The sequence below is a fragment of the Falco naumanni genome, chromosome 3, assembly GCF_017639655.2.
Source record: "Falco naumanni isolate bFalNau1 chromosome 3, bFalNau1.pat, whole genome shotgun sequence".
In the NCBI taxonomy this organism is placed as follows: domain Eukaryota; kingdom Metazoa; phylum Chordata; class Aves; order Falconiformes; family Falconidae; genus Falco; species Falco naumanni.
The window spans coordinates 28,635,504-28,662,678 of NC_054056.1; the positions used below are offsets into that span (position 1 = coordinate 28,635,504).

The following is a 27,175-nucleotide window of genomic DNA, read 5'->3' on the forward strand; positions in this document are numbered from 1 at the left end:
CATTCATGTTTAAGACATTTCAGCCTGCATGTAGTGAAATAAAAAAAGGTGTTCTCCAGAATTTGTAGGGGGGGGGAGGAGAAAAAAGGTGAGAAGGAGGTATGTGACAGCGGGAGGAGCACCCATTAAACATGGAAAAAGTAAAGGCTTGCTGACCCACTTTTTGGATTTTACAGATCACAGTTGGTTATCAAAGAAGTTGATTTCTATCAGTGGTGCAAAAGGCTGCTACTTGCTTTCTTAATTGACCTCCACACACTCACACCCCCACCCCCACCAAATGTCTACTTTTAGAAGTAGCTTGTTCTTGCTTACAGGACAACTCACGGAGCCAAGATTTCACCGTCACGTTATTGCAGATGCATTTTTGGGAAGAATGCTACGGCCAATGCAGATTAAGTTAAACTGGTTTTGTTAGCAATAATGCTGGGAGCGTAGGCAGCTATAAAGAATCCAGGTTTACTCCTGTTGAAATCCATGAAGGGTTGGATGATGGTTTGGGGAGGGTTGGGTGGAGGTTGTTTGGGTTTTGTTTCATGGAGCAGGTGTGTATCATTAAAGTACCAGTGCAGCGCTTAAGTGGAAGTTGTTCACTTGATGGGGTGAGAGATTGGTAGTGGAATTTAGGGCATAGCTGTAGCGGAAACATCAAGATCTTGCATCAGGGTGAGTGCCACAATCATGCAGAAGCAGGAGGACCATGAAAAGCAGTTGAGCTTTCTTTTTTTTGTCTGTTTATTGGCGCTCTTCAGTGAGGAGAGTCATCCTGGATGATTTACTGGATGGTATTTGTCACATCCCTCTGCTAAACAACCCCTTTTGCACAAGTTTTGTTACACGTTTCATAAACACAGCTCTGACAGATGAGTAAACAGTTTTCTAAATCATGATGTTGTCTTTCAAAATTCTCCTACTGTAATACGTTTCTGGTAGGTTACCAGGAGCAGAGCTGCCACCTTGTCACATGTACAGACATAGACTTCAATCACAAACCAAATGGACAAATCTGGGAAAGTTCTTGGCTTAACATTCCACTAGTAAACACTTTGCGTGGCCGCCTCAAACATTATGTTTCATTACTATGCCTCAGAAACAAATGGTTTCAGTTGTTGGCTAAAGTCCACTTTTGAAAGTGTCTGTTGAGGGATTATGCCATGTGTCAACTTTCACAAAAGAGACTAGTAACCAGAAGTGTCTTCTTTCTTCCTCTTGATCAGAAAGTTTCTTAAAAGCTTGGGCTTTCCTGGGAGTTAGACTTGCAGCAAAAGTTCTAATACAAAGTTAAAAGTCTTAAATCTGTGAAGAGTTGAATGAAGTCTGTAGCTGCTCCAGTGAATGTGCTTTTCTTTCTGTCAGATTCTGGTAAAACCTTTTCCCTGACAATGTGTATACCGGGATGCAAACGAGTGTAGTATGTACTGCTTGGGATGTGGGGGGAACGCCACGCAGAAGTGAAAATCTTGTATTGGTGGGTTTGTTTCCCTTACTAAATGAGAGAAAGGAGTGGAAGTCTTATGCATATACTTCATAATAGCCCCAGCAGCAGGAGTGCAGCAGCTGTTGGCCTTGGCTCCGAAATGGCAGCAATAGGACCAGCTGAAGTGATTTTTCTATTTGACACCTGGTTGCGGAGCACTGTGGGGTCGTTGGTGAAGTAGCTGCTGCAGCCATGCTGGTGGGACACAGCGACAGCCTCGCTGAGACGGTTCTGGAAGGCAAGCTGAGAAGCAGGCATTTCAGCTCTATCAGCTCTCCTCGGTATGTGAGTATTAAGGTTAATCTTTTATGGATAGCTAGGGAAATCTCATCACATTGGTCAACAGTTCCCTTTGGCTCCTGTCTACATAACAGACAAACATTTCTCAAAGCTGAGAGCTGTAGGCAGGGTCATTTGGCCGTGCTGCTTCCTGCAGTCCCGTTGTTTTCCAGCGGTTGTTTCAAATGGCTTTTCCAGCTAAGGAAGGGATTAAAATACCATCTCTGAATCCTGTAACTTGAGGCGCTGAGCACCTTTCTAGCTTTCATCTGTTTTCTTTAAACCTGTACAAAGTAGCATTGAAAGCCTCGTGCTGTTGATAATCACTGCAGTTGGTCTGCTCTTGGGCTGCGTGAGATGATGCTGCATTCGCCAGATCCGTGCCTTCCTAGGCAGCTCCAGTGCTTTGCCTGCCTTTTAGGAGGCTTTCCTGTGCTTGCTGAGCTTTGTAGTTGCCCAGAAAAGAAACTATGGGGTGCAGTTGGCTTCTTTCTTACCACCTGCAAACAGCTGTGACCCGAGGGAGGACTTTTGCTGGGGAGGAGGGACAGCAGCCTGTTCCCTACCACCTTTCAGGGCAGACAGAGCGTTGTCCCTCCCCAGGAGGCTCCCGAGCAAGTGTGCTGAGAAAAGGAGCAGGAAGGCATTGCTCACATGCTTGGGGAATGGGTTAGGAGGAAAGATCTGGGCCAGGGCCAGGTGAGCAATAATTCAAGGAAGACTTGGGCAAGGCACATGAGCTGGAGATAAAAAGTTTTTGCCCGAGAATGAAAGATTACTGCTGGTGGTGTTCTTGCCCTTTGTGCCTGCCTGTGAGGGAGGACAGGAAAATGCAAAAGGTTCCTGAGAGCTGCAAAAGTAATGGGGAGCAGCTGTGCACCAGCTGCTTCTGAGATCAAAGGGTTGAGTGCTTACTAAGAAGTTTTGCCTTTGGGGAGTGTTTTATCTAGCATGGGGAAGGAGAGCCAAGTATCTGAATGCAGAGACAAGCCTGGGGCAAGCTGGTTGCATGAGGAGTAGAGGCTTTTGTTGTCCTGGTATGCAGACACTGATAAGATGCTCCTTGAGAGCTAGGGAACTGCTCTGCTTTAACCTCAGCCCTTCTACAGAGTTGTGCATTCCTGCCTCTGTTGGTGGAAGGAGAGGGGATTTTGTTGAGAGGTTACTGGGAATGGGCCACAGAGATGGCATGCTTTTCCAGCCACATGTTTGAGTAAGTGGTTGTGTGTATTCAGAAATGGGTGGGTGTGGAACAAATAGAGAACAAACTTTCATGTTGACAAAGGGGAGATAAAAGTTGAGGCAGTTGGATAGCGTGTGTTATGCAAAATCACTTTTAAATAGAATGTATTTGTCTTTTTCTGTTTGCAAATGCTGAGTGAGTGAGTCAGGAACCCGTCTGCAGAAATAAAGGTATGTATCCCTTAATGGCAAGAATGGAAGCCTAGTGGTGGTGATCGTGTTTTGTGTGAGGAAGGGAATATTAGCATGTGGGGACTCAGAAGGTTAGAGATAAGGATAAGAAAATAGAGCTTGCACCATCAGATTCTAGAGATGCCGTGGCTGCAGAGGGAAAGCAGCAAGATTTGGCATGCCTTAGATCTGGGGAGCGCAGGAGAGAGCGATGAGGGCTGATCTAGGGCTGCTTCAAAGGGAGGTGACAAGGCTTAAGAGAAGGAGAAGCATAAGCTTAGATTTGGCTGCATCATGCTGTCGTTTACTGGGGAATATCCATTTTGGAGAGGCTAGCCAAGATGTAAAGTTGGATGTCTGGAAAAAAGCCAGCAAGAAAACAGGTTCATATGTCATCAGCCTGAGGTTTGCATAGCAATCGTGGGAGTGAGATTGCTCAAAGATGGGCTATAATGTTTTTGTTGGAAGTAGTTTGTGTGCTTTTATTATCTGTTGCTACAGGCTTCATCTTTTTGGTTAATCTGTAAGGTTTCTGAGGGTGTTATAGAAACACCAAAGATTTTAAACAGTCTTGAGATGGGTTGGATGATGTTGATATTGCTGTTAATTGCAAATAGCAGTTGGGCTGCTCACCCCTGCAGAGCCAGTGTGGAGTTTTGCACATGTAGAAAGCACCCCTGCTACATCTACTGCAAAAATAAATGGGAAGGCAGGCAAAAAGTGAAAGGGAAAACGAGGGGTATTTCTTTTCCGCCTCTCATGGGAGGTGCATAGCAAATCAGTGGGATTTGGGAAACAAATCTGGGATTTGGGAAACAAATCTGGGATTAGAACGAAGGATTTTTGTAGCTAGTCCAGTACTCTAGCTACTAGATTACAGTTCCTCTGATGCTGTTAATTAAAGATTAATGCATGCAATTGACTCTGGCTTTAGTATTTCTGTATGTGGTAGCAGTACTGAAACCTGCTTGAACTGTTTCTCTTAATCATTTTTATTCACAGAGTAGAGCTTAAAGAGCAGAACTGGAGACTAAATTAGTGGGCTATTAAATAACCACCTTCTGAATAGTTACAAGAATTTCAGAAATATCTGCTGCAAACTAAGGCAGCTCTTCATAAATGAGTGGCCTCTGTTTCATCTTTGGAAGTAGCTTCCAGCACTGCTTAAAAAATACTTGTTTTAATGCAGCCATATACAGGAGCAAAAAGGAGGAGCTAAAGTTGCTTGGGCAGTTTTCAGCTTTCCAGGGAGCAAGGTGCAGGGTGCCTTGGCCGTGCCAAGTTTTTTTTAGCTGGCTTTATTAGAACAATTCAGCGGGCTTTAGTTATTAGAATATGGATGTGGTTTACTTGGGTAATTGAAGAATATCTTAAGCAGTGGTATATGCTGTTCCACCCCCCCCCCCCCCCCCCACCCCCCCGCTGTAAAATATAGATAACTTGAGATTATTGTTGTTAATGTCTAAGCCAGATGTCTTGGTTTGCTAGATACCAACAGCCTTTCTGCATTGTATGCCAGTAGGGTTGCAGAGAATGCAAAGGGGCTGTTTAATTATGTGATTGCAGGTGAAAAATAGTGTGTTTACTGATTTATCACCAAGGCGAGTATTTCTAATCTTTGTTACTGTTGAGGTTTGTACCTTTCTTCAGTGCTACCAGATTGAGTATGCCTTTTTAAAAGGATGTAACTTCAAGCTTTAGAGGAAGCCAGTGCTATTATACTGCAATTTTCAAAAGTTTTTGTAGTTTGGCATGAAATAAAAGCCTTGCTGAACTAGGCACCACACTGGATCGGGGCAACACTGATTGTAATTTATGAAGAGAGGTTTCTTCTTTGTTACTGAAGCAAATCAAGAGTTTAAATGGTCAGCTTTTGCAGGGCAGGCACAAAACCAATCAATGATACGTTGGTTCTTGAGTCTGTTTTTTGGTTAGATACTAAATCCAACTTTAGAGCTCCTGGTGTCAGAAGAAGATGTTGTTGCCCTGTAAACTTATTTAAATATACTCAAATATTTTTATAACTGTCACGAATGACAGTTTGGTATCATTTGTTTTTGCGTAGTTGGTCCAAATACCTTATGATGTGCTTGTGGCTGATTTGACAGAAAGGTGGTTCTGTGTTCCAGATGTCACTGAAATGGGTACTGCTGTGCAGGATGTCGTGACTCACATCTCTCACATTAAATGCTGTGGAATCACAGTCTGAGACCTGTGGAACAACTGTACCTGTCCTGGTCTTAAAGGTCAGTAGGAATAGCAGCCATTTAGCAATTCAGATTAATGGATGCCTTGGCCAGATGATTTAAGGTATTCATGTGACCAGCAGGATTTGCAAGGTCTCTGAATTAACTCTTCAAAATTACGTGGGCACCACTGCTTTTTACAGATCTAACCTGAGGGTGCCTACGTAATTCTGAAGACTTGTAAAAGTCTTTTGAAGATCTGTAAAGGCAGAGCATTGTGGTGCCTACTTGTAGGCAGTTAATTCCCCAGTGGCGTTAACAGCCTTCCAGTTGGATACCCAATCCCAAAAAGCACATTTACTCTTGTGCTCAGAACAGAGATCTAGAAAAGTCAGCATGCTGAGCAGTGAGCTACCTGCATTATCTAGTAGACAGTGTGAAGGACTACGGTGCACCTTCAGGTTCTGGTCAGCCTGCTCTAGTGGAAATGGGGGTTTGGGTTTTTTTGGGGAGGCAGTGGGCAGGCAGTTTGAGATGAAGGCAAAGTTGCCTGAAGAATTGTGATAGAGACATCTGAGTTTTACTTGTAGCTCCAATAACACGTTGCTGGGTGACCTTCTACAAATAACTTTGCGGTTCTGTGCTGCTCTGACACTTGCCTGTTCAATGCCACAGACTTAGAGATGCTATTTGCTTTGTAAAGCCCTTTGAGAGTGCCATAGGTTATCATTTCATGTTCCCAGATTTTACTTTGGAACCTAGAATCAGCTCTTGCCACATCTGTTTTCCCCTGAAGACTGCTGATCAGTGAGGGGTGGTTTTGACCAGGGCAAAACAAGGCCAGTCTTTACCTGCCTGGAAGGTTCTGTAAGTGAAGGAGATGGTATGGGGTTTACTCTGCTTAAGGCAAGACTGTAATGTGCTGGAAAACATGACTGCGTTTAGTCGGCAGCATTGTAGAGAGCAGAGGGATGAAGGGTAACTAAGGGTAGCCTGAAGCATTTGAGATATTTTTAAAAATAATGTGAAATGGCTTTTCTTGTTAAGAGAATGGTTGTGCATCATTAAAGGCTACAAAAGCAAAGTGGGAACATGCTTTCCAAATCGGGAGGAGAGCAATACTTAGCAGTTGCTAATCTATTTATGTTCCAGTCATGCTCAAGAGTGTGGCTTTGAGGTCTGAAGCTCTTGTAATTGCCTGGAATATGCCACTCTGCAGCAAGAGTCATTGTTCCGCTCTCCCTCAGAGGAAGGCTGAGATTTTTAGCTGTAGGACTTCCCTTTCAAGCGAGCAGAGAGACATGGCTAAATTCCCATGTATTGTTTTGTTGAAACATAATTATGGCACGCATTATAAGCATGTCAGTTCTATGTGATCTAGGCAGAAATTGATGCATTTGGTGGGAAGTAGCCAGAGCTTTGTTTTGGGGATTACACATGCGTTTTTAGGAGCCAGGTGTTGATCCCTGTTGGTAGAAGTCCCTTAAACTTTGCAGGATCAGTAGGATGCTTGTTTGGTTCCCTGATTTCTCAAAGGATCGGAGACCCAATTTTTCTCTCTTCTATTTCTCGACTTGCTGCCAGGTTTCCTTTGATATTCCCCAAGCAATGCTCAAAACATTTAGACATTAAACACAATTAAATGAGAGTGAAGCCAAGGCTCCATACCCTGCATGAAGATATAGAGGTGCAAGATTCAGCAGGGACTGAACGCATTCTCAGGAAGCTATGTAAGATGTGGCTTCACAGGGGCTTCCAGCCCAACCTCACCCACGTTACTTTGCATGGGAACCTCTCTCCTCTTTGCCTTCCCTTAAAGAGAAGTGAGTGCATTTTTATATAGCGAAGAATTCCTGTAGCTTCCTTTCAAGTCTCCAGGGTACTGCTGGCCTTGGGAACCTCTTTATATAGCTCCTCTGGAACCAGGAACTTGGAGCGTAGCTGTGATGCTTCCACATAGGAAAGCACACATAGTCTATGCAAAACTCTTCCCTGGTGTTGGTAGACTGGATGGAAAAGCTCATTTTTATTCTATAGATTAGTTTCTTTTGTGAATGACAATCTATGCTGTCTTTTCCTCCCTGGAGGATGAAAGTGGCGTTGCTGCCAAGATTCGACTAAATACAAGACTTCTTTAGATCCAAGTGCTGTTCTCGCTGCTTCTCTTTAATGCCTGGCTTGATCAAGTGAATAATAGGCTGAGGACCTCCAGGGAGGGGAGCTGTGAAGGAAATATCTTTCTTCATGCCTGTCATGCGAACAGAAAGCCCCCAGCACGGAGAGCTCACTCTCCACTTTCACTCACAAATGATATACCTCCAAGGTGGTGCTTGGTTTTCCTTTTCCTTCAGAGATCAGTCATTTCAGGAATACCTGCTATTTTCTGTAAGACCCAAAAAATGTGATTTGGAAACAAAGTTAAGGGGTCGAAAACTGCAGTGGTAACATAGGACAGATCTTTGGCTGAGGCTTTTTCAATAGTATAGAAATTGCTTCGTGAACCACATTTTGTCCAAAATCTCATAGGTGCTTGTCCTTGTAAAATGTGATAACGTGGTAGGAACACCTCAGGTTCTTAAAAAAAGTGTGCCAGCTCATGCAGTTAGTACTCTAAAATGGCTGAATTTTGTTGAATTCAGTTTCAACAAAAAAGCCAAAGTGGATAAAGAAGAAAACTGGAATTTGGAAATTGGTCTCGGACTGACATATGAAAACCTTCGCCTTGGACCTTTTAGATAGTAATATAGAAAAAGATACAGTATTTTAAGACTAAGCTGAGGCTCTGGTGTGGTTTTTTTCTGCAAACTCGGTAACGAGTCTTGTGGGCAGAAGAGGACAGAATGTATTAAGATGGTTGATTTTCAGTGCAAATAGAGAGCTCCCAAGTTCTTCCAGTGTCTGGAATTTGGTAAAAACATGGGTTTTTCTTCCTAATGAACAAATAGCTTACTGTGCCAAATACCTCTTAAGTATGTTTAGATTTATTCCATTCACGTTCAAACAAGATGAGATACCACCCTATTCCAAGAAAAGATCTACAAATACCAGAATCTGTGCAAAAATCAAGAAGCTGCTCAGCATTATAAATAAACCCTCTTGGTTTCTTGCCCTTGTGCAATGATGTCAAGAAAAAAACCACCTCTTGATAAATGCCTATGAAAGACATTTACATTTTTTTGTTAAACTACCTGCAAGTATGCTGACTTGTAAATAAGTATGGTTGTGGATGGCATCATCTGGTGATGGTGGCCACTAAAGCTGTGTCCTCCCAGCTCTGAGCTGTTCTGTGTGACCCTGAGTGGGGGCATACTGAGTCAGATTTTTCAAAGAATCCTGTTTCCATTTAGAAGTTGAACTAAGTAGCAATCACCTTGTGGACTTGTTTCTCTTGACTTCACCGATCTTCAGTGTGATGGTTTTTTTTCTTTTTAACCCCCACAGTTGTTTCACTGTGACTGTAGTTTGAAATTACTACATTTTTATTACAGAGGCAATAAACTTGATTCCCATTGTCTAAAATCTTCCTGCATGAACTTTCTGGATGTTCTCGGTGAAGGATTCACTGTTGTTAGCAGCACATTTAGAGGGAAACTGCAACTTCTGAGCACTTCACTGAATTTCTAACTAGTTCTCATACTGAACACACAATGCTGTAACAAGCAGCATTACATCAAGTGCTGTACTAATGGTGTAAAAGGAGACCATCCTTGCCTTCCAGTACTTCCAAACTTAAAAAAAAAAAAAAAAAAAAAAAAAGTTGTGGTGAGAAGTGGCGAAGTTGCACAGCAGATTTTGCTGTTACTAGAAAAGGGAGGCTAGAGAAGAGAGAAATGAGCTGCAGACAGTTTCACCCAAGCTAATGCTTTTAAGCTTGATCGGTTGTTCTCAAAGTTCAGAAAGTTTGTTCTTGCCCCACGGTGCTGTGGTTAGATGTGTAGCCTGTTGAATTGTGTCTCTGTAGCTGTTCTGACGGTGTTCTTGCCAGCAGAATAATGTCCCTGTTTGCCAGGTTTTGGAGGTATTGGGGAATTACCAAAGGGATCTGTCACTCCATATTTTTTCTTCTTCTCTCCCAGTAGTGTCTGGCATGCCTTGGTGATGGAAAATGTTGGTACATGGAAAATCCTGAGACAGACTGTCAGGAACAGTAACAGTCTGAGATAGTGAAAACCAGTTTCAAGATACTGTTAAGAGCTAGAGGCTGCTTTCTGGGGAGGGAATTGAAGCCAACTGAAGAGAGGTCTGGACTATTAAATTAATTAGCCTGTCATGAGGTTTTTGAAAGCAAAGATGGAGCTCTATTAGCATGTTGGCTTCATGGCAAGTTGCGAGCTGGCTGGAGCCTGTTCATCTGCATGCATTTTTGGGATGAATTGAAGTCTTAAAGCCTGTGGGTTTCGTTGAAAAATGACATCTTGAATGAGGCAAGTTGGCTGCTAGGAGTCGGAATCACAACAGAGCCAAAATAAGCTTCATGTTTCTTAACCCTCATGTCACTGTGAGGTCCAGATTATCCCATACGATGTGCAAATACACAAGGACTGAGCATTGTGAGCTGCCAGGTTTTAGTGAGAGGCGGGAGAAGGAAAATAAACTACAGTTGTTCATTATGTAAATACATGGCAGGTATGAAAAAGACCGAGTTATTCAACCAGGTAATGTTTATGAGGAAAGGGAGGAGACAGCTATAGAATAAGGAAAAGAGCTAGGGATATGAGTAAACTGAAAACTCTGACTGTGACTTCAGTGTTTGGCACAAATCAGAAGAATAAATAAAACACTGAGATGGTAGGGGGCAGGGAAAAGAGAAGTATCAAGAGCAGCAGAAAGATCAAGTCTTGAGTCAGTGTGCTGTGCCTTTTGCTAGTAGGCATCAAGTTAGAGTCATGGGAAAGATGAGTAACAGCAAAAGAGACTAAAGGGTTTGAATGAAGGTGACCACAAGATTGCTGAGCTCCAGTCATTTTTGTATGCTGGCATGAATCGGATGCAGCTCTGTGGGACTTCAAAGGAGGGTACTGGCATAACGCTAGGAGAGGAATGGGCTGTCATTTTATTAGAAAAGATGCAGATTAGATAAAATTGTGAATTGATATGATTCCAAGTATGTGGGGAGCCGGCATCAAGGGCTGAGAAACTAGCAAATTAAAAGAGGCCCAAAGAGAAATGAACTGGATCCCCAGGGACTGCTTATTCTTTCCTGATAAAAATGATCATTAAGAAAGATAAACTTCCTAAAACCAGGCAGTAAATATAATTCTGGGCAGATTGTAGCCAGCAGTGCTTGTGGCCTAGTTCATGTATGTGTGAATGGGAGATTAGGAGCCTAAATGCCTTAGGATCTTTAACGCTGTATAGTAGTAGCTGTGGGTAGGTCAAGCTCGAAGAGTGCCTGGCTCCCTCCAGCACCCCGTGTCCCTTTCACTGGTATGGCTGACCTCTTCAGATGGTGAATAGTTTTACATGTCCTTGTCAAAAGCTGTTCTGAGCATTGGTAAAGTTCTGCTTCAGAGTTGGTGTTGGATAAAGGCAACACAGCAGAGAGGGATGAAGGATGTTAAATATGTGTCAGTACTGCTCTGAAGGGCTGGGAAGGATACAGTGCACAGCCTTTCAGGGGCTCCTGTTTCATGTGGCTCCTGCCTCTTCTCTCAGTAAACCTGAGGGACACCATGTTTAATAGTTTCGTGTTTCCATACGATTTGATCAGGGGATGCATAGTTCCTGCTACAGAAAAATAAATACTATTCAGATTGACTCTTTCTAGGCAGGAAAAGCCTAGAATCAAATAACAGTGCAAAATCATTGCACTGTTTGAAAAAAAAAAATTTTTTTTTGTTTACAACAGGGGACATCAAGGAGGATGCCTGATATCTACCTCTAGAGGTCCTAGAATCAATTGTGGAAGTTTCCCCATCATGCATAACCTTGGACCAAGAATCTTTACAGTGAAGCTCCTGCAGCCATGCCAGCAGACCCTGTTTTGTAGTTTCACGAACACTTCTGATATTCACAAGTGTTGAATTCAGAAATTCTGCTGGAACAATGATAGGTCAGTGTGATGGGGATAAAATTGAATCTAAAGTTGTTTTGATGCACAAAGATAATTGGGTGATTTGTTAGTAAAACATTAAAAAAAAAAGAAGAAAAGTACTGAAAAAACGTGGTTAAAACTCTTAAAATGGGCAAAACCTTGTAAAATTCAGCAAATTGTCCATGTAGAATATTAATACATGTTATAAACACGTTATACATTGTATGCATACAATCAGCTGTTTATGTAAATATATCTTCAACAAGGGGTCTTGTTAAAATTTTAGATCTGAGCAAAATTATTTCCCACTTGCCTTTATTGACAGCTATGTGTCAAAACCTCATGGTTACTGTCAGAAATATCAAACTTTACCACTGTCTTAGAGCATAGGTTTATTAATTTACACAAAGAAGTGAGGATGGAGGAAAATCTGTAGCTAAGATTTTTGAAAAGTTGGAGGTCCATTTTGCTTTGTTCCAGGGCTGTGCAAAACTGTAATATGCTTGTCAGTTAAACTGGCTTGGGGTTGTTTACCCATTCCGGGCACCTAGCCAGCCTGACTTACAAAACTGCAATTATCATGATTGTTAGGAATAGTTCCACTTCTGTAGGATTTCTTCTCCCTTGCTTCTTTTCTTCTTTGAGGAAGTCTTAAATTTTCCTGTCAGTTCTGAGGAGACCCTAATTTTCCCCTCAGGGGTTCCCAGAGAGATGCAGAGGCTCTCCAGCTCGGTGACAGACATCCTTCCAGATGCAACAAGCAAGAGTGTCGATCCTTGGGATCAAATCCCTGCTGGCCCGGGCCAACAAAGCCAGGTCTTGCTGCTAGGAGACCCACAGTGTTCACTTTTTTTTTTTTTTTTTTTTTTAAATTTTATGGTTTAATGCAGAATTTCTAAATATATGTCTAATTTGAAGGCTGAGAGGCTTTGGCACCTGCGTTGTTTCTCATTTATGGCCACACCGTCCCTGTGGCAGTTGCTGGCGGTTTGTCAGCGAACGCTCCTGGGGTATTTCGAGGCCCCTCCACAAACACGAATTGGGAAGGCAGAAGGGCACCAGGTGCTGGGCACCCAGCTGCAGGTGCTGTGAAGTGCCCACCGTTTGAAGGCGCTCGGGTAACACGGTGTTTACTGCGCTGTTGCCTCCGGCCTCGCTGTCTCCAGGAAGAATAAGCAACCGCCTCTGTTGGGCTCCTAGATAACTCCTTTCCAACTCTTCCCAGTCTGCCGCGCTGGCTAGACTGGATGGCTTTCGTTATCAGGCAGAGCACGCGGGAAGGCGCAGTTTCGTGTTGCTGGTGTGAGCTGGGATCGCGGCTTCCTTCACGAGAAAGCCTGCGAGGTGGTGATAGCGTGTTGACGTAGTGGGGAAACTGGGCAAGTCTGTAATCTTCGCCGTGTCGTACTCTGCTGTTTTATCGTCGGTGATTTGCAGGGTCAAGTATGGCCGCAGGCCAGGCACGGCGCATGGATGCCCTTGCGCAGCTCTCGAACGGAGCTCCTGTTGTGCACAAGAGGAAAAACAGATGTAAAAGACCCTTAATCTCAGCTGTCATCCCCGCAGGGCAGCTGTGCCTCTTCCGTGTGTTCCGCATAGGTTTTGGGTGGGATGCTCTGATTCTCCTTCGTCTGCGCAAGTGGTTTTAGTTTGTGATGAGGCAGTGGTCAGAGAGAGAAAATCCAGGGGTTATCTTGCTTGTGCCTTGTGACGCTGGGCTGCTGCTGTGTCTTCAGTGATAACCCGTTTCTGGGAGCTGCTGTGGGTCCCTGCTGTTACTGCCGGAGCCCTTCCCAGGTTACAGCTGCTCTTCATCACTATGAACTTAGAGGAGCACTAGGAATGGTAGAGACAGGACAATAATGATTGCGTGTCAGGTTATTGCGGGTTGCTGGCCAGAAATTTTCCATCAGGATGTTTCCTGGGTTCAACTTCTTGGGGTACACAACTCTGCTGAGGATTTCTGAAATCTCTGAATGTAAAGTCGGAGGCTCTGTGTATGTCTTTTTCTAGACACTGGCAATATTACATTTATTTTCAGCCAACCAAACTCTCAGGAACTTCTAGATGATTTTTATGGCTTATCTGTTGAATTATTTGATATACGTTAGTATTATGGACTGCTGTATTACTTGCTTACTTGCTTTTGAAAGCTCAGTAATCAAGTGATATGCTGAGAATTGGTGATAACCGGTTCAGTGGCAAAATTACGGTTTTAATGCTTCTGTGTCAAGAACAGTCTAGAGGCAGATGTGCCACATCGCTTGTTCAGCAAGGGTTGCTCCCAAAGCATTAACTTACCACATGAGCATTGGGTGGACCTACCCTGTTAGGAAGTGTAGTGGAGGAACCGAATGGCATTTTAATGTAGGCTACCATATTTTACCTACATATAATGTAGGCTACCAAATTATACCTACATATAATGTAGGCTCCTCACGTATTTTTCAGGTTTTGAGGTATTTCATGAACAGCAGTATTGTGCGCTTACCACTTTTTTTCAAAGCTGTGTTTACAACCAATTATGTTTAAACTGTTCGATGTCTGTGAAAAATCTGTTTGCTGAGCCACCGTGTCTAAATCTGTAGCAGAACCTAAGAGAACTGAGTGAATGTGAAGAACTGCTGTCACCTTCATCTGAAAGGCTGGTAGTAAGGCTGGGGGCATCTGCTGGAGGGGAACATGAACTGTAGGCCTTGGGGTTGCATCTTTTTAAGGATTAAGTGCAATAGCCTATCTTCATGTGCCAGGACCTTCCAGAAGCATTGGGGATCTTAAATAATTAATCGTTTATTCTACTTCAGAGCTGGGTTATGTAAGGTCCCCAAATTTCCTGCTTTATAACATTAGGATTCTGTTGAAGGATTTGGTAACAGTTCTGCTGTGCCACGGAGTAATTATCAGGAAGTTCAGATGCTTATGATTCTAGGGGAAAATAAATCCGTTCTCACCAGCTGAAATAGATTGTCCAAAATGCCCAAAAGATTGTGGAGTTGTTGCCCCTGGTTCTTCTATCAGACTGGCTGTTGTGGTTTATTTTGCTTCAATAAAATTGATGTCAAGACCTGACTTTTTTCTTTCTCTTCCCTTGGATGCATGGACTTGTGTCATTTCTATCCATAATAGAATTTTCTGTCAGCATGAATTGTAATTCCTTTAGATACATTAAAAATTGAAAGTGTAACTTCAGTTTTATTCCTAGACACCATATAATGCTGGCTTCAGAAATACTTCTGTGGATGTTACGGCCCAGCTCTTGAGATCACAAAGTTAAGTCTGCAGACTCCTATTTTGATGTGATCAGTCTTGAGACGCCTACTAAGAAACAAGCAGAAGTGGATGAGGTGCCTTCCCTTTGCTTTCTTATTTTCATCCCCTTGATTCAAGGGGTCATCCAGTTTAAAAACTCTCAGCCTCACATTGTTTTAATTTTTAAAATTGTTATTTAGCATTCAAAATAATTCTTCCAGCACATAAATTCAGGATTTATCAGGTTTCCAGCTTAAATCCCACCACCCCCTTTCCAAGCACAAAGCCCATGGAGGTGGAGGTGTGGTGGAGAGAAGAAAAGGAAGAAATATGGGGATGTGCCTGTCTTTTGACATTTGAAACATGGAAAGGAAACTGTTGTTCGTTGATTTTACTTTACATCATGTAGTGCAAGCATGATTTCTGTAGAAGTGCGTGTCTCAGTTATTCCTGGCTTAGCAGGTGGTTTTAGGTTTGTTTGTTGGTTTGGTTTTTTTTTTAATAATACTGTTTGATTTAAGATCCCAGTCCAACCTGACAAGCTCAATGAATTCCAGAAATGTTGTTTTTGTAAGAAGCAGTATCTGCATTTCACAGAAGTTGCTACTGGCAGCAGCCAGTTTACCCAGCACATGACTGGGGTGACTTTGAGGGTGGCCTCTGTGAGTGCCTTTTCTTACTGAGACAGATGGTACAGTGAATTTAGTGAAAATTAATTAGTAAGGGGGAGGCAGGGAAGACAACCAGGACTTTGAAGATTGTTTATACTCTAGGTTTTGTTTAGCAATAAGAACTTTTTGCTGGAGATGGAAGTAAAGGGTTATAATGAATGGGTCTTGGAAAGCAGCATCTAGGAAACACTCGTTTATTACAGCATTATGAGTTGACTTCTCATCCTGCAGAGTTATGTAGTTGCTCTATAGTGGTGTGTGTTTAATAAGTTATATCCAGAGGACATAGTAAAGATGTGTTACATTTGACCCAAAGGCTCACGCTATGTGCAGTCATCTTGAGTAGCTCATATGGTTACATTTCAGTATGACCACTGGTGGCTGGGTTACTGTTCAGCTTGACTGATTGAGGCAGATCTTGGGGAAAAAAAATGCAAAATTTCAAGGAACTGCTGAGACCAAAGCAAAGTTTCAGGTACTGTAAAAGGCATGGCTTTGTTTTGGTTGATTATTGCAATCCTGTTTATCCTTGAAAAAATAAATTCTTCTTCTTTGAACAAGTAACATTATTTATGCTTTTTAACAGACAGGGTAAAGATGATCCCCATCTTACCTGAAACATGTATGTTGATCTGTACTTCTCTCTGTTCTGGGTGATTTGGTAGCACCCAGCACAAGATGTTGGCTTCTCAAAGATAAAGGATTGCAGAGCCTGATGAGCCTGCAGTTCCAGCCACAGAGGTTGTTCGATGGATGACTAGCTAGCTAGAAAACGAATGCAAGTTGGTTGGTTTTGGGTTGTTTTTTTTCCACACATAGTGGTAAAGCTTAGAAGGGATCTCTGGAGGTCATCTGGTCCCACCCACCCCTACTCAAGGAGGGCCACCTACAGCTGGTTGCCCAGGACCATGATCAGAAGCTTTTTGAGTATCTCCAAGGATGGAGTCCCTACAGCCTCTTTAGGCAACCTGTGCCGGTGCCTGTCACCCTGACAGTAAGAAAGTGTTCCCTGATGTTCAGAGGGAACTCCTCTGTTTCTGTTTGTGCCCATTGCCTCTGGTTTTGTCACTTGGCACCACTGAGAAAAGCCTGGCTCTGTCCTCTTTGTTTTCTTCCTGCAGCTCCTTTGACTTCTTACCTGCTGTTTCTTGGTGGCTTCTAATTCCCCTTGTTTGTTGTATTTTTCCTTGTGCAGGATGGATGAGGAGGACCAAAAGAACTCAGTCACCATCATCTCGTTTTGTATTGCACTTCAAAATCTTTGCATATCAAACCACTCTCCATCCTGTGAGTACCTCACGAGGTAATTGTATTTTGGATTTTGTTTGTTAGTAAGTCTGGTGCATGACTTGCCAATCATGTCCCTCGCAAGTAGGAAAAAAAATGCAGACTTGTGAGCAAAGTATTTTCTAGAGAAATCAGAGTGACTGTACAGGACTGGACCATGATGATTGTGTGCTATACAGTGCCTCTCCTCCTGGTACTTCTTCCCTTGGAAAGAAAAATTCACCTGTGTGCCATCTTCAGTATAACTGAGTTCCCAAGCTGTGTGACTTAAGGTTGCCAACCCAGCCTCTGCTACAGCCTTGTGAGACTGCCTGTGTGTTGACAGCTGCTGACAGTTCCTTTAGGATGGAGAATCATAATGCAAACTGTAATTGAGTTGAGGTATCTCCTCCTTCCTACTCTCTTCAGCAGCATACTTGTCATGTTCCAGATGAACGTTAAGTGCCTCAACTTCCACCAGCAAACCCAGGGAGAGTACAGGCTCTATTGAAGAAAGTCTCTCCTGTCCACTCGGCCAGAAATGGTTTGTTTGCTGCCCAGTTCCTTAGATGCCTGCAGTCTTGTTTTATCCACTGTTTGGGTAAAGTATGAAAAGTATCAGTGTAAAGTTAAGCAGTTTACAGCTCAGTATGACTTTAATCTCACCTAAAAAGATTACTTAATTCCCCTGAACCTTGTTTTCAGTATAATGGTGCATGGAGCAGTGTCTTTTAGCAATGTCAGCAATCCAGTGAAGGACTCACTGAAGGAAACTGCTTCACATCCTGGATTCATGCAAATTAGGAAGCTTGAACAAGGAAAAGACCTGTAGGTGAGTTCAGATCTTCAGATTACCTCAAAATACCTTTTGTTGTAGGTTGGCTCTCCCAGTGCTAAGACCTTGCTGTGCTTTATTCACTCAAACTAACATATCAGCAGAAAGTGTGGTCGAGTGTACACAAGTACATTCAACCCGTGGCTCTGTGGTCCTGTTTCTTGACCAGGAGAAAAGTTCTTTTATTTACTTCCAAAAATAAACTTCAATGTGATGGAACTTTTGTGGGGAAGGCATACTCTATGGCCTCAGTGCAGTCCAGTGGCCAGTGCTGGTCAGTTTGCTGTTTGCTAGTGCCTGAGATGTTACCTATTTCGGGAAGAGAATTAGAATGTCAGATTCCTACACTGCACTATCAAGGCTCCTGTGCTCCTTTAAGTTTTGGGCACCAACACTGACAGTTGCCTTACAGTGTGTCTCTATGCTCTGTAAATAATTAAGCAGATTGTGTAGTACAGTGATGCAATCAAGACTAAGTCTTGATAGGAGACTTAGGGGTCAGGACTAAGAAGGCTAAGCCAGCTGGATTTTATGTTCCAATACCCTTATTACTAATTCTACTAGCCCCTGACTAGACTTCTGACACCCAAACAGATGTTGTGATTTGCCTTCAAGCCTGAAGGAGGAAAAAAATGAGGAAAATTTCTCCCTTGCTGGGAAAAAAACCCCAAACAAACAAAAAATCCCAACCATACCAGAAACTCTCTATATCTTCAGAAAGATACCGTTTCTATGTTCTTACATTCACTTGAACCCAACAATTCACGATGCTCCAGAATTCCCCTAGTACAAGTTGTTCATACATCACTACTAGAATCAATTGCTTCTGTGAGGCTGGGACTCCAAACCAGGTGCTTTAGAAGTGATGGTGGCTTCTGCAGCCTCCCCAGGCTTCTCCTTGAGCCCAGTCAAACCCCTGTGGCTACAGCTGCAGTCAGTCATCAGAAGCTAAAGCTGATGCTTCACGTTAGTTTATCTATGCAGTACTACAAATTTATGTAGGACAATCCAAGCATCAGCAATGAACCAGGCTGGACAAAGACCTATGTCTTCTGTGAAGAAAAGCCTGGAAAACACTCATTTAAAAAATGTCCTAAGTCATTTTTTATGATCTGTCAGGCCTTCTTGCTTGCTAACTTTTCTGGCTTTGTTCTATTGTGGTTTTGCAAAGACTAAACTAGACTTAACTGTAACTGTCACACCCATCAAAGGATACTTAGTGACCAATCCTGAAAAGAACAGGGCAGTATTTCCTCCAGAAACAGGATCTCTCTAGTCCAGTATGTAGGCAAAACGTCTACATTACTTATTCATAAGAACATAATTTGTTAAAAGTGTAAGTTACTGCTTTTAATATAAAGGTTGGGCAATTGCACAGTGACTCTGATAGTGTATGTGAATTTGCCTGAACTAAGGACTTTTTCCACTGAAAGGAATTTACATGGTCACCAACTTACATCTTCACATGCAAACTGTCAGCAGCAGCACAACAGCCTGACAGATAGCAACACAAAAAATGAAGCAAGTAGAATTTTTTCAGTTGAATTGCCTGCACCTTCAACTGATTTAATTCTAATCTCTATCTCTAGACCCAGTCTTCTGTTACAGTGAAGTTCTTTCATGTTTAAAGAAAGCATAAATAATCCTCTAGCTGAAACAGATGCAATCTATGCCCAAATACTTCTTACAGAGGCCAGAAAAGGGACCTTTTATATAAATTTGAGTTGAACTCCAAAAGGTTTCCCATTACAGAACTGTAGGTAAGGTATCTTTCCTTCTGCCTTCAATAAAATCGAATTCAACTAAGGAATTTTCACTTTACCACAGCACTGTAGGAAAAATGACCATTTTTAAGAGATTCCAAAGAAATAATTACTTGATTTTTTTTTTTGAACTGTAACAAAATAATGAAGAGTAGAATGACTTCCTATGTCATCTTCTCCCATCAACCTCCTCTAAGAGAAAACTTCTACACAGTTTACAGCAATAAACTGATTTTCAACTTTTCATTTAATGGAAATTAAGAGCTTATAGAAGTTTAACAAAATAAAATCTTGAAGTCTTTAATTTGAAAGATTTGTTTTAGCAACCCTTAAATCAGAAGTATCTTTGAAAAAGACAATTATATGAGAGAATCACATTTAAAATGTGTTAAGAAATATTAGTTTTATTTAACCAGTTTTCACAGCTGAATATTTATTCTATAAAAACTTTACAGATTGTACAGTTTATATATAGTTCAAACTACTAGAACAAAGAAGTAGGTCCCACAGATGCAAAAATACTGTACCAATCCAAGGTAAAGGCAGATTTACACACTGTACAGCTCTCCACTGGGAAGGGGAGGTGGGTCAGTTCCAAGTAAAAACTTCAAAACTGTACAAAAATAAGGTTTGATTTCTTTTTCATTCTTCATAATACATTCATTAAGATTGCAAGCACAGATACCCAAGTAATAATAGGTATCTGCGGTCAGGAATCAATAACCACTCCTGAAAGGAATGCAAAATAGGTCTATTTACACAGGGCACTCTTACACCATACTGTATATAGTGTATATTTAAAATAATAAAAAAGCATAGACAAAGAACATTAAACATCTAATATAAGGTAGTTTTTTTTTTTAAAAGGAGTTTTTTTTTTTTTTACTTAATAGTGTGCCAAAAGATTTTTAACTTATTAAATAATATATTCTAAGTGAACCTAAAATCTATGAACATAAAATGCATTTTTGGTGTAATACATCAATTAAACCAGCAAATAGGAAAAAAAAAAAAAAAGAACCGAAAACAAAACCCAAACTGTATATAAAGTAGTATTCTCACCCAGCAACAGAAGCACTTATGTAGTTATTTAAAAAAGAACCAAAAAAACAAAACAAAACAAAAAAAACCAACCAAACCCAGAGAGACTTTTAAAAAACCCACTAAAACTAACTTATAACTTAGGATATTCATACATAAGATATTCAGTGATTCACTAATACTGCAAAACAAGCTTTTTTTTTTTTTCTTTCTTTTTTTTTCCCTTCCCCCTTGCTTTTCCCTCCCACTTCCCCTTATTCCCCTTTCCCAAGAGACAGTGGTTTCTTCATGCTATCTGGGTAAGAATTAAACATATTCCTGCCCCCTTCCTCCCACCCCTCTATACCTCCCCCCAAAAAAGGACAGAGTGTTTTCTTAGCATTAATCCTGAGCACACTCTCTTTTTGGGGATACGTGTGATTTAAGCTTAGGGTTTAATTCCCAAAAATTTTAGAATGTTCCATTAATTGAGGTATTTCAACCTTCTTCTGAGACAGTGCCTTGTATCTTAGCTGACTCATTGGGCAGTGAAAGTAAGGGCTGGCTAATACCCGTTTCAATTCTGTATTCTAATGAAAAAGAAAAACATGATTCCAGACTTCCCTGCCACAGAAAATAATGCAACACCATTCACTTTTTAATCCATTCTCTATTTGATACAGTACTAGCCAAAGATAACAAAAACTAGAGCCTTTAAAGAGATGTTTGGTAGTGCACTCTATCTTTTTTTTTTTTAGCTTGTGTGTGTGTGTCTACATACACACTCTCACACACATACTACCTTTTATATATATATATATATATAAAAAAAGAGACATATATATGCACACACATACACACAAGTGTGTGTATATATATCTATATGTAACAATCGGGGAGAAAGGAGTTTTGTTCAAATTTAAGTGATACAGTACTTTTAAACCCCTTGACAATGAAAGGTGGGGGGGGTGTCCACTCCTGTTCCCAAGCTGAGCAAGGGGTTAGTTTATATAGGTTTTCCTAAGATGGGCATATTTTGCTTGCCCTGATGTCCAAAGAAATACAATTCCAGTGTCAACGGGCATCTCATCAGAACTCATCAATCTTCTTCTGCAGATATTTTAACATTGAGTCCATCCCTTGTGCTGAGCCCCAGATTTTCTTCAAAACTTCACACTCCTTTTCATTTGCTTGTTCCAAGTCCACCTTCATGATATTACGTACTAAAGCTTTGGATTCTTCAAGTACCTAGGCCAAAAATGGAGTTGGCTTAGTATTATGAGAACTGAGCAACATGTGTACTTACAGGTTTATATGGATGAATCCTGAAGTTGGTCATGAACTTTTAAACTTATCAATTCATGGACATACTATGCCCCTAGGAAATGTTTCTCAAGAGTATTTCTCATAGTTTCACACAGGATTTCCTTTATGCTATACCAGCACAATTTACAACTGCATAAAAATGTGGAAATAATAAAAAAATCTAAATCATAACTCTCTGTGTGTGTACATATGTTGTTTTTTTTTTACTGATAACTAGAGAAACCCTAGAGAAACCTCCAACTCCATTTTGGTGAAGGCTAATCATAACACTGTTATCCAGAACTGCTCTAATGACCTTGAAATTCTTGAGCATTTAAAACAGACTGAAAAATCTCGTTTGCTTTTCCATTTAGAAAACTATTAATCTGTTTCAAAGTCCAAAATTTCTGACGTACAGAACAGTTAATTTCTGCTGCATCTCTTCTCATAAGAAAGCACTGAACACTGGTAGTTTCAGCTATCTTGTGCAACTGCCAGTAGTGCACACAGCCATGAATGCACTAGGCTTTACTCATAAAACTAAGTTCAACATAATGTCAAAGACTGCATTTATTTCCTTGGTAATTTAAATTGCAACTCAAGACATTAAACTATAACTCAAGATTTGTTTCTGTGCAGTTCTTAGGGCAACTGTTTACACTGTTGATTACAGTAAGTTGGACTTACACAACTATGTTAAAACCAAAACATACTGCAGAGTCCAATGCTGTTTTAATGTTCTTAACCACAATGTGCTACGGCATATGATAAAGAAGAGTCAGATGCAAACTTAAAAAACATCCTCAAAACCCCAGAAACAAAAAGTTGCATAAGAATGTGTTAAAAGACATTGCTATACTAAAATGTGGTCCTTATTTCATGAAAACGGTCTTTGTTTAGGACATAATGATGTAGAATAATAAGAACTAATCTAATCATAAAAACGTTTTGTAAGAAAATGAAGGAAACTTACAACTGAATTACATGTGACAAGTTCCTTAATTCGAACCATTACTTCTTGTGTGAATGTTCCTGGCCAAAACACTTGAGACACGAGTCCTTTGGCACAAGCCTCCTGCGCAGTCAACTTCCTTCCACTGAACAACATTTCATTGGCCTGAAGGGATAAAAAGTTACTTCTGGTATGAAATGTAATGAGACAAAACTCATTAAAGGAAAAATGTTCAAAACAAATAAGGAAAATGCCTGCACTATTTGAAATAGTTTTATTTATTATAGCTCTTCCAACTTTTAATTAAAGAAAAATACTTGCCTACAGATAGCTGGTCAGTGGTGTTGACTATACTACATGTCAGTAGTTATAAAAATACAGAGGTCTATGATTAAGGGTTAAACATGAAAAAAGTCTTTTGTCATCTCCCATTCATGAATGTTCATTAGCTCTAGCTTTCTTGCAGTATTACTGACTCGTTAACTGTATATGTGGTAATACGTTATAAAGCCTGGCAGATCTGTAAAACAGCAACGAATACATCAGCTTGCCATTTATAATTACATTAGTTGCAGCACTGAAATCTTTGCTAAAAATCTACTTTATCTGTAAGTTATAAAGATAATCCAGTTTTGGTAGTAGATCTGGGAACTTCAGTTTTCATAGAAAGGAACAGTTAAATATTTTACAACTAAAAATGTTTTTTAGTACTGAAAATGTTTGAAATCTAAATATATGGTTTATTTTCAGCACTTCTCAAAAGTCTTCAGCAGTATTTCATTTATGATGCAACATATAAAATAGCTGGATCATCTTAGAATTTGACCTCCAAAACCCACCGGTTTTGGAGCAGGACATGTTCCAATTTCTGATTAAATTCATAAAACCATTCCCATCTTATTCAGGGGTTCAATACTGAACTGCCAAAATCTTTCAAAAGCTGATTTAGCAGTCTTATTAAAAAGAAACACCAGTATTTAAAGGATCTTGTACATAGCTTAAAGGTACAGAACAGTACTACATTCTATACAATAAGGAGATCTCTAGTTCTGTAAATCTTTTTAATCTGTAATTAACACACACCACTATTTATCAGCTTCCCCATTAAAGCTTCATCCCACAACTACTTATGCTTTAATTCTACCTGTAGTGAAGTTTCTTACAGAGTCAAACTTTTTGTCTGCAGTGACATCAACCTCAAAAAAAAACCCAAAACTTTTTACTGTTTCTTAATGACTAATTTACATTGAAAATATGGCAAAGCCATTGCTGGACTCTCGAAATAGGGGAAGTAAAGCTCTTATAAAACACCCAAACCTGACACATATAGAATTTCTGAGGACAAAATTCTGCGTTTCTTCATTTTTTCTAATACTGGAATTCTTGGTAATTATTATAGCAACTTCAAGTTACCCAATTACTGTAGGTACTGTTCTAGTATTGCCATTTCACACAGGAAGAAATCTGAACTCTCAGAAGTCTATTACTCGCCCTTTTGAAATGAAATAAAAAGCCTGGGTTCTATGGCAGTTTAGTTGCTGACTCCCAACGTGTTAAAATAAAAATGAAAAGAGGCTTCCTAGGATCTTTTACATAAAATTTATCAGCAGTACATCTCTCCTAAGTTAATATGGGAAGTTGTGTTTCACATATTTTAGTTAAAAAAAAAGAAAGCCTCACACTAGAGGTACAAATTATATACCCCTATAGTTCTACCTTCTGTGAAAGCAAAAATCAAATATACAAGGTCGATTAACTATCACAACTACCCTCCTGATTTTCCAGGTTATACGTGAGTAATACTAACCTGAAACACTAGCGAAAAAGATCAGTGATATACACAAGTATGTCTAAAACAAGGAGTCATTTTCCTAAGGAAAAATTCTTCCAAAAATAATTTTAAAAGATACTTAACATTTATATCAAAGATCAAAAATGTGAAGTCAATCTAATTGGGAGTTAGAAAAGTCAGAACTTTAAGTCAGCTGGTCAGGTCTACATATTCTTCACATGTATCTTTGGTAGCAAGGGTGAAAACAAATGCTAGAAAACCTTAATAATCTTTTTCTAAAACTCAGTAGCAACTCTTGAGTTCTCCTGAATGTGAAAAACCACGAACGATAATGGTGCAGTTATCTTATTTCTGCCAGCTGTAACACTGCATTAGCAGAAAACCTCACATAAAATGAGCACTCCCATTAGTGCTCTGTTGACAAGTTTTGAAGGAAAATGTTTTGCTCTGGCACCTTCACTTTTGATCTATACACAATATATGCTGGAGTACACTGCTAAGTAAGTTTTAATCCTATAATCAATCACAACTTGTATCTGCTGTGAAAGTTAACACACTTGGTGGTTACTTTCCAAGAAATACAATACAGCAACAGAAATGAAGACAAAAATATTTCATTAATACAAGACTCTCATTAACAACCTACATTTTCTACTCATTCTGTCTTACTCCTTTCACAGAGGAACATCCTACAGCCCCTCTCTTACAGCGAGTGCTTTGAGGCTTACAGGAGACCTTTATGGAGCATCTCAGCTCTCGTGCACTACGATCAGGAGGCAGCCCGACACCCTGGCTGTCATGTGGACTACAGGCACGATGGGATCGTGTATTCCTCATCACTGACACAAGGGCATAAGAAATACTGCCAAGCGTGCGGGAGGCTGACAGGGAAACCCAGCACGTGAAGCCTGATCATGCAGCTCCTGTGCTTTGCATCCAAGACCAGAAAGCCAGACGAAGAATTCCACAGCAGACGCGCAATAACGTATCTCCCCAAACAGATGCTGCCTTCATCTCTATTCTAGATTATTTTCAAAACTCAAAAGCCAGGTTTAAGAATCCTCCCAAAATTCTTGGTATTCCCAATACAGTATCAGTTTTGAATCCTAAGGTCTGGGCTTCAGCTTTCCTGTAACAACAACCTCTGTCGAATGCGGTCTGTGGAAAAAACCTCCGTCCATGACAGACCTGCTCACCAGCCAAGACTGACCTGGTAGGGAAGATATTTCCAACAATCTTGCGACTGAAGATTTTTACATAACTGCTGATTATAAAAAGAATGCACCGAATCTGACAAGAGTTAAATGTGGGACTAATATTGCCAAGCTAATACACTTGCAGCAAATTTTAGGATGCATTCAGAGGCCTCCATTCCTTCGTTTGTGTATTTCCCCCCCCCCGAACACTTCTCATATCATTCATACCATCTCTTCTTTCTGCTGACTTCTATCTCCCTTTTATAGATAGAAAGCACACTATTTGATCACAATTTTCAGTATGGATTCTGAACATAATTAATGAAATCTGCTGATTAAAGTCCAACTTTGTCCCATACAGCACTGACATTGCTACACTGCAGAGGGTTGAAGATAGTATGCAAACAGTGGCCTTTCCCCCCCTCCCCTTTTGCACTGAAGATTCTGGAATTGTTATCACTAGAAGCTTTCAATTTAAATCTTTATATTTTAAACCAAAAGCATTCACACACATGAAAAGAGTTTACTAGGGAAGAGCTTCTTGGATTTTTTTTGTACATCTAAAGAAAGTAAAAGTAACAACCACAAGTCTCTAAAGGACGGGGATGGATGGAATGGATGGATGAATGGATGGATGGCCAAATAAAAAGGGAAAGGAACAATCAGTAGTTTGAAACATGCTAAGATATTAAAGATACTCTTATAATTATTAATCTATTTCAGTTACCTTTTCTGTTCTCTTCTAATAACTTAAATCCAGACATCACACAATTAGTCATTAGATCTGTTCAAACTGATGTTTTTAATATATCAAAGTCTGTATTTTTACATTGATAAATACTTACAGGGAAAAACTGACTTTTATAATAAACAGTAATTTAGAAAAAAAAAGGTGTAGGTACAAGCACTTGTTTTATACTGTTACTGTTTAAATTGGAGTGGGACGTAGGTCAGTTTTCAAAGAATACAGCATAAAAAAATAGTAAGAAACATGAAAATAATGTAGGTAAGATATTTTAAAATAGCGTTTTGTTACATTTGCTTCTTTCATCTGACTGGAAAGCAAGAAAAGGGGTACTAACTAACATGTAGTATGTTTTCAGCAACAATGCAAAGCGTTATTTCCCCCTCCCCCCCATCTTGTAAATTGAGTGCAAGACAAAAAAACCCAAATCCTTCACAAAGGTTGTCTGGGTTGAGTATTTCTTGCATAGCACGCTAGCATTAAACATCAACAGAGAACTACCAAGCAAGGAAGTGCGACACGACTTCTTGAGAACAAGTGCATGCAAGCTGACTTGCTTTGCATACTAGCATGAGACTGCTAATAGCTGGTGACACAGCGCTCTGCTATGTAACAACACTGAGTGCAGACCAGCCCGTTCTGTGCTGAATGCAAGACACTGGTGTGGCTGGTCCTCATAAGGCATCAGCTGGGAAGGTGTGTCCTGGTATGCAGGACACAACCCTTCTGCCACTGTCACAGGGCTAAGGGTGCTCGTGACGCAGGATTACGTCCCATGCCTGCTTTCTGTTCTGTGCATGCAGGTGGGGGCTAGTTTGTAACAGCATGGAGCAGAGAAACTATAAATACTTGTTTCTCATGAAAGTTTTTCATGAGAGAAAGAAAAAAAAAATAAAAAAAGACAACACAGCAAAGGTAAAAAGTCTTAAAATCACTATGGATTATCACAAGTGCATTGTGAAGCTGTCAGCCCCTACCCTTCAAGCTACTTA

General features: G+C 40.6%; 1 protein-coding gene and 1 long non-coding RNA gene across 9 annotated transcripts in view; one reads left to right on the forward strand and one right to left on the reverse strand.

The window, feature by feature from the left end:
• Positions 1-11,212: 11,212 nt before the first annotated feature.
• Positions 11,213-27,170, forward strand: LOC121084623. Of its 5 annotated transcripts, none has more exons than XR_005826816.1 (4): positions 13,394-16,303; positions 16,505-17,176; positions 17,281-17,407; positions 24,923-27,170. It is a non-coding gene; the product is annotated as an uncharacterized LOC121084623 (long non-coding RNA). The 5 variants fall into 5 exon arrangements; XR_005826819.1 differs by having other exon boundaries at positions 16,505-16,596; positions 16,776-17,407; XR_005826818.1 differs by lacking the exon at positions 13,394-16,303 and adding an exon at positions 11,213-11,407 and having other exon boundaries at positions 16,505-17,407.
• Positions 19,551-27,175, reverse strand: part of CDYL (chromodomain Y like) — a 110,480-nt gene continuing 102,855 nt past the window's right edge. For all 4 annotated transcript variants that reach the window (XM_040586319.1, XM_040586318.1, XM_040586317.1 and 1 more), the window contains 2 exons: positions 22,472-22,615; positions 19,551-21,441 (listed from right to left, as the gene is read on the reverse strand). In XM_040586319.1, the coding sequence (XP_040442253.1) occupies positions 21,283-21,441; positions 22,472-22,615 (303 nt within the window). In that variant the 3' untranslated portion in view covers positions 19,551-21,282. The remainder of the gene's footprint in view (positions 21,442-22,471; positions 22,616-27,175) is intronic.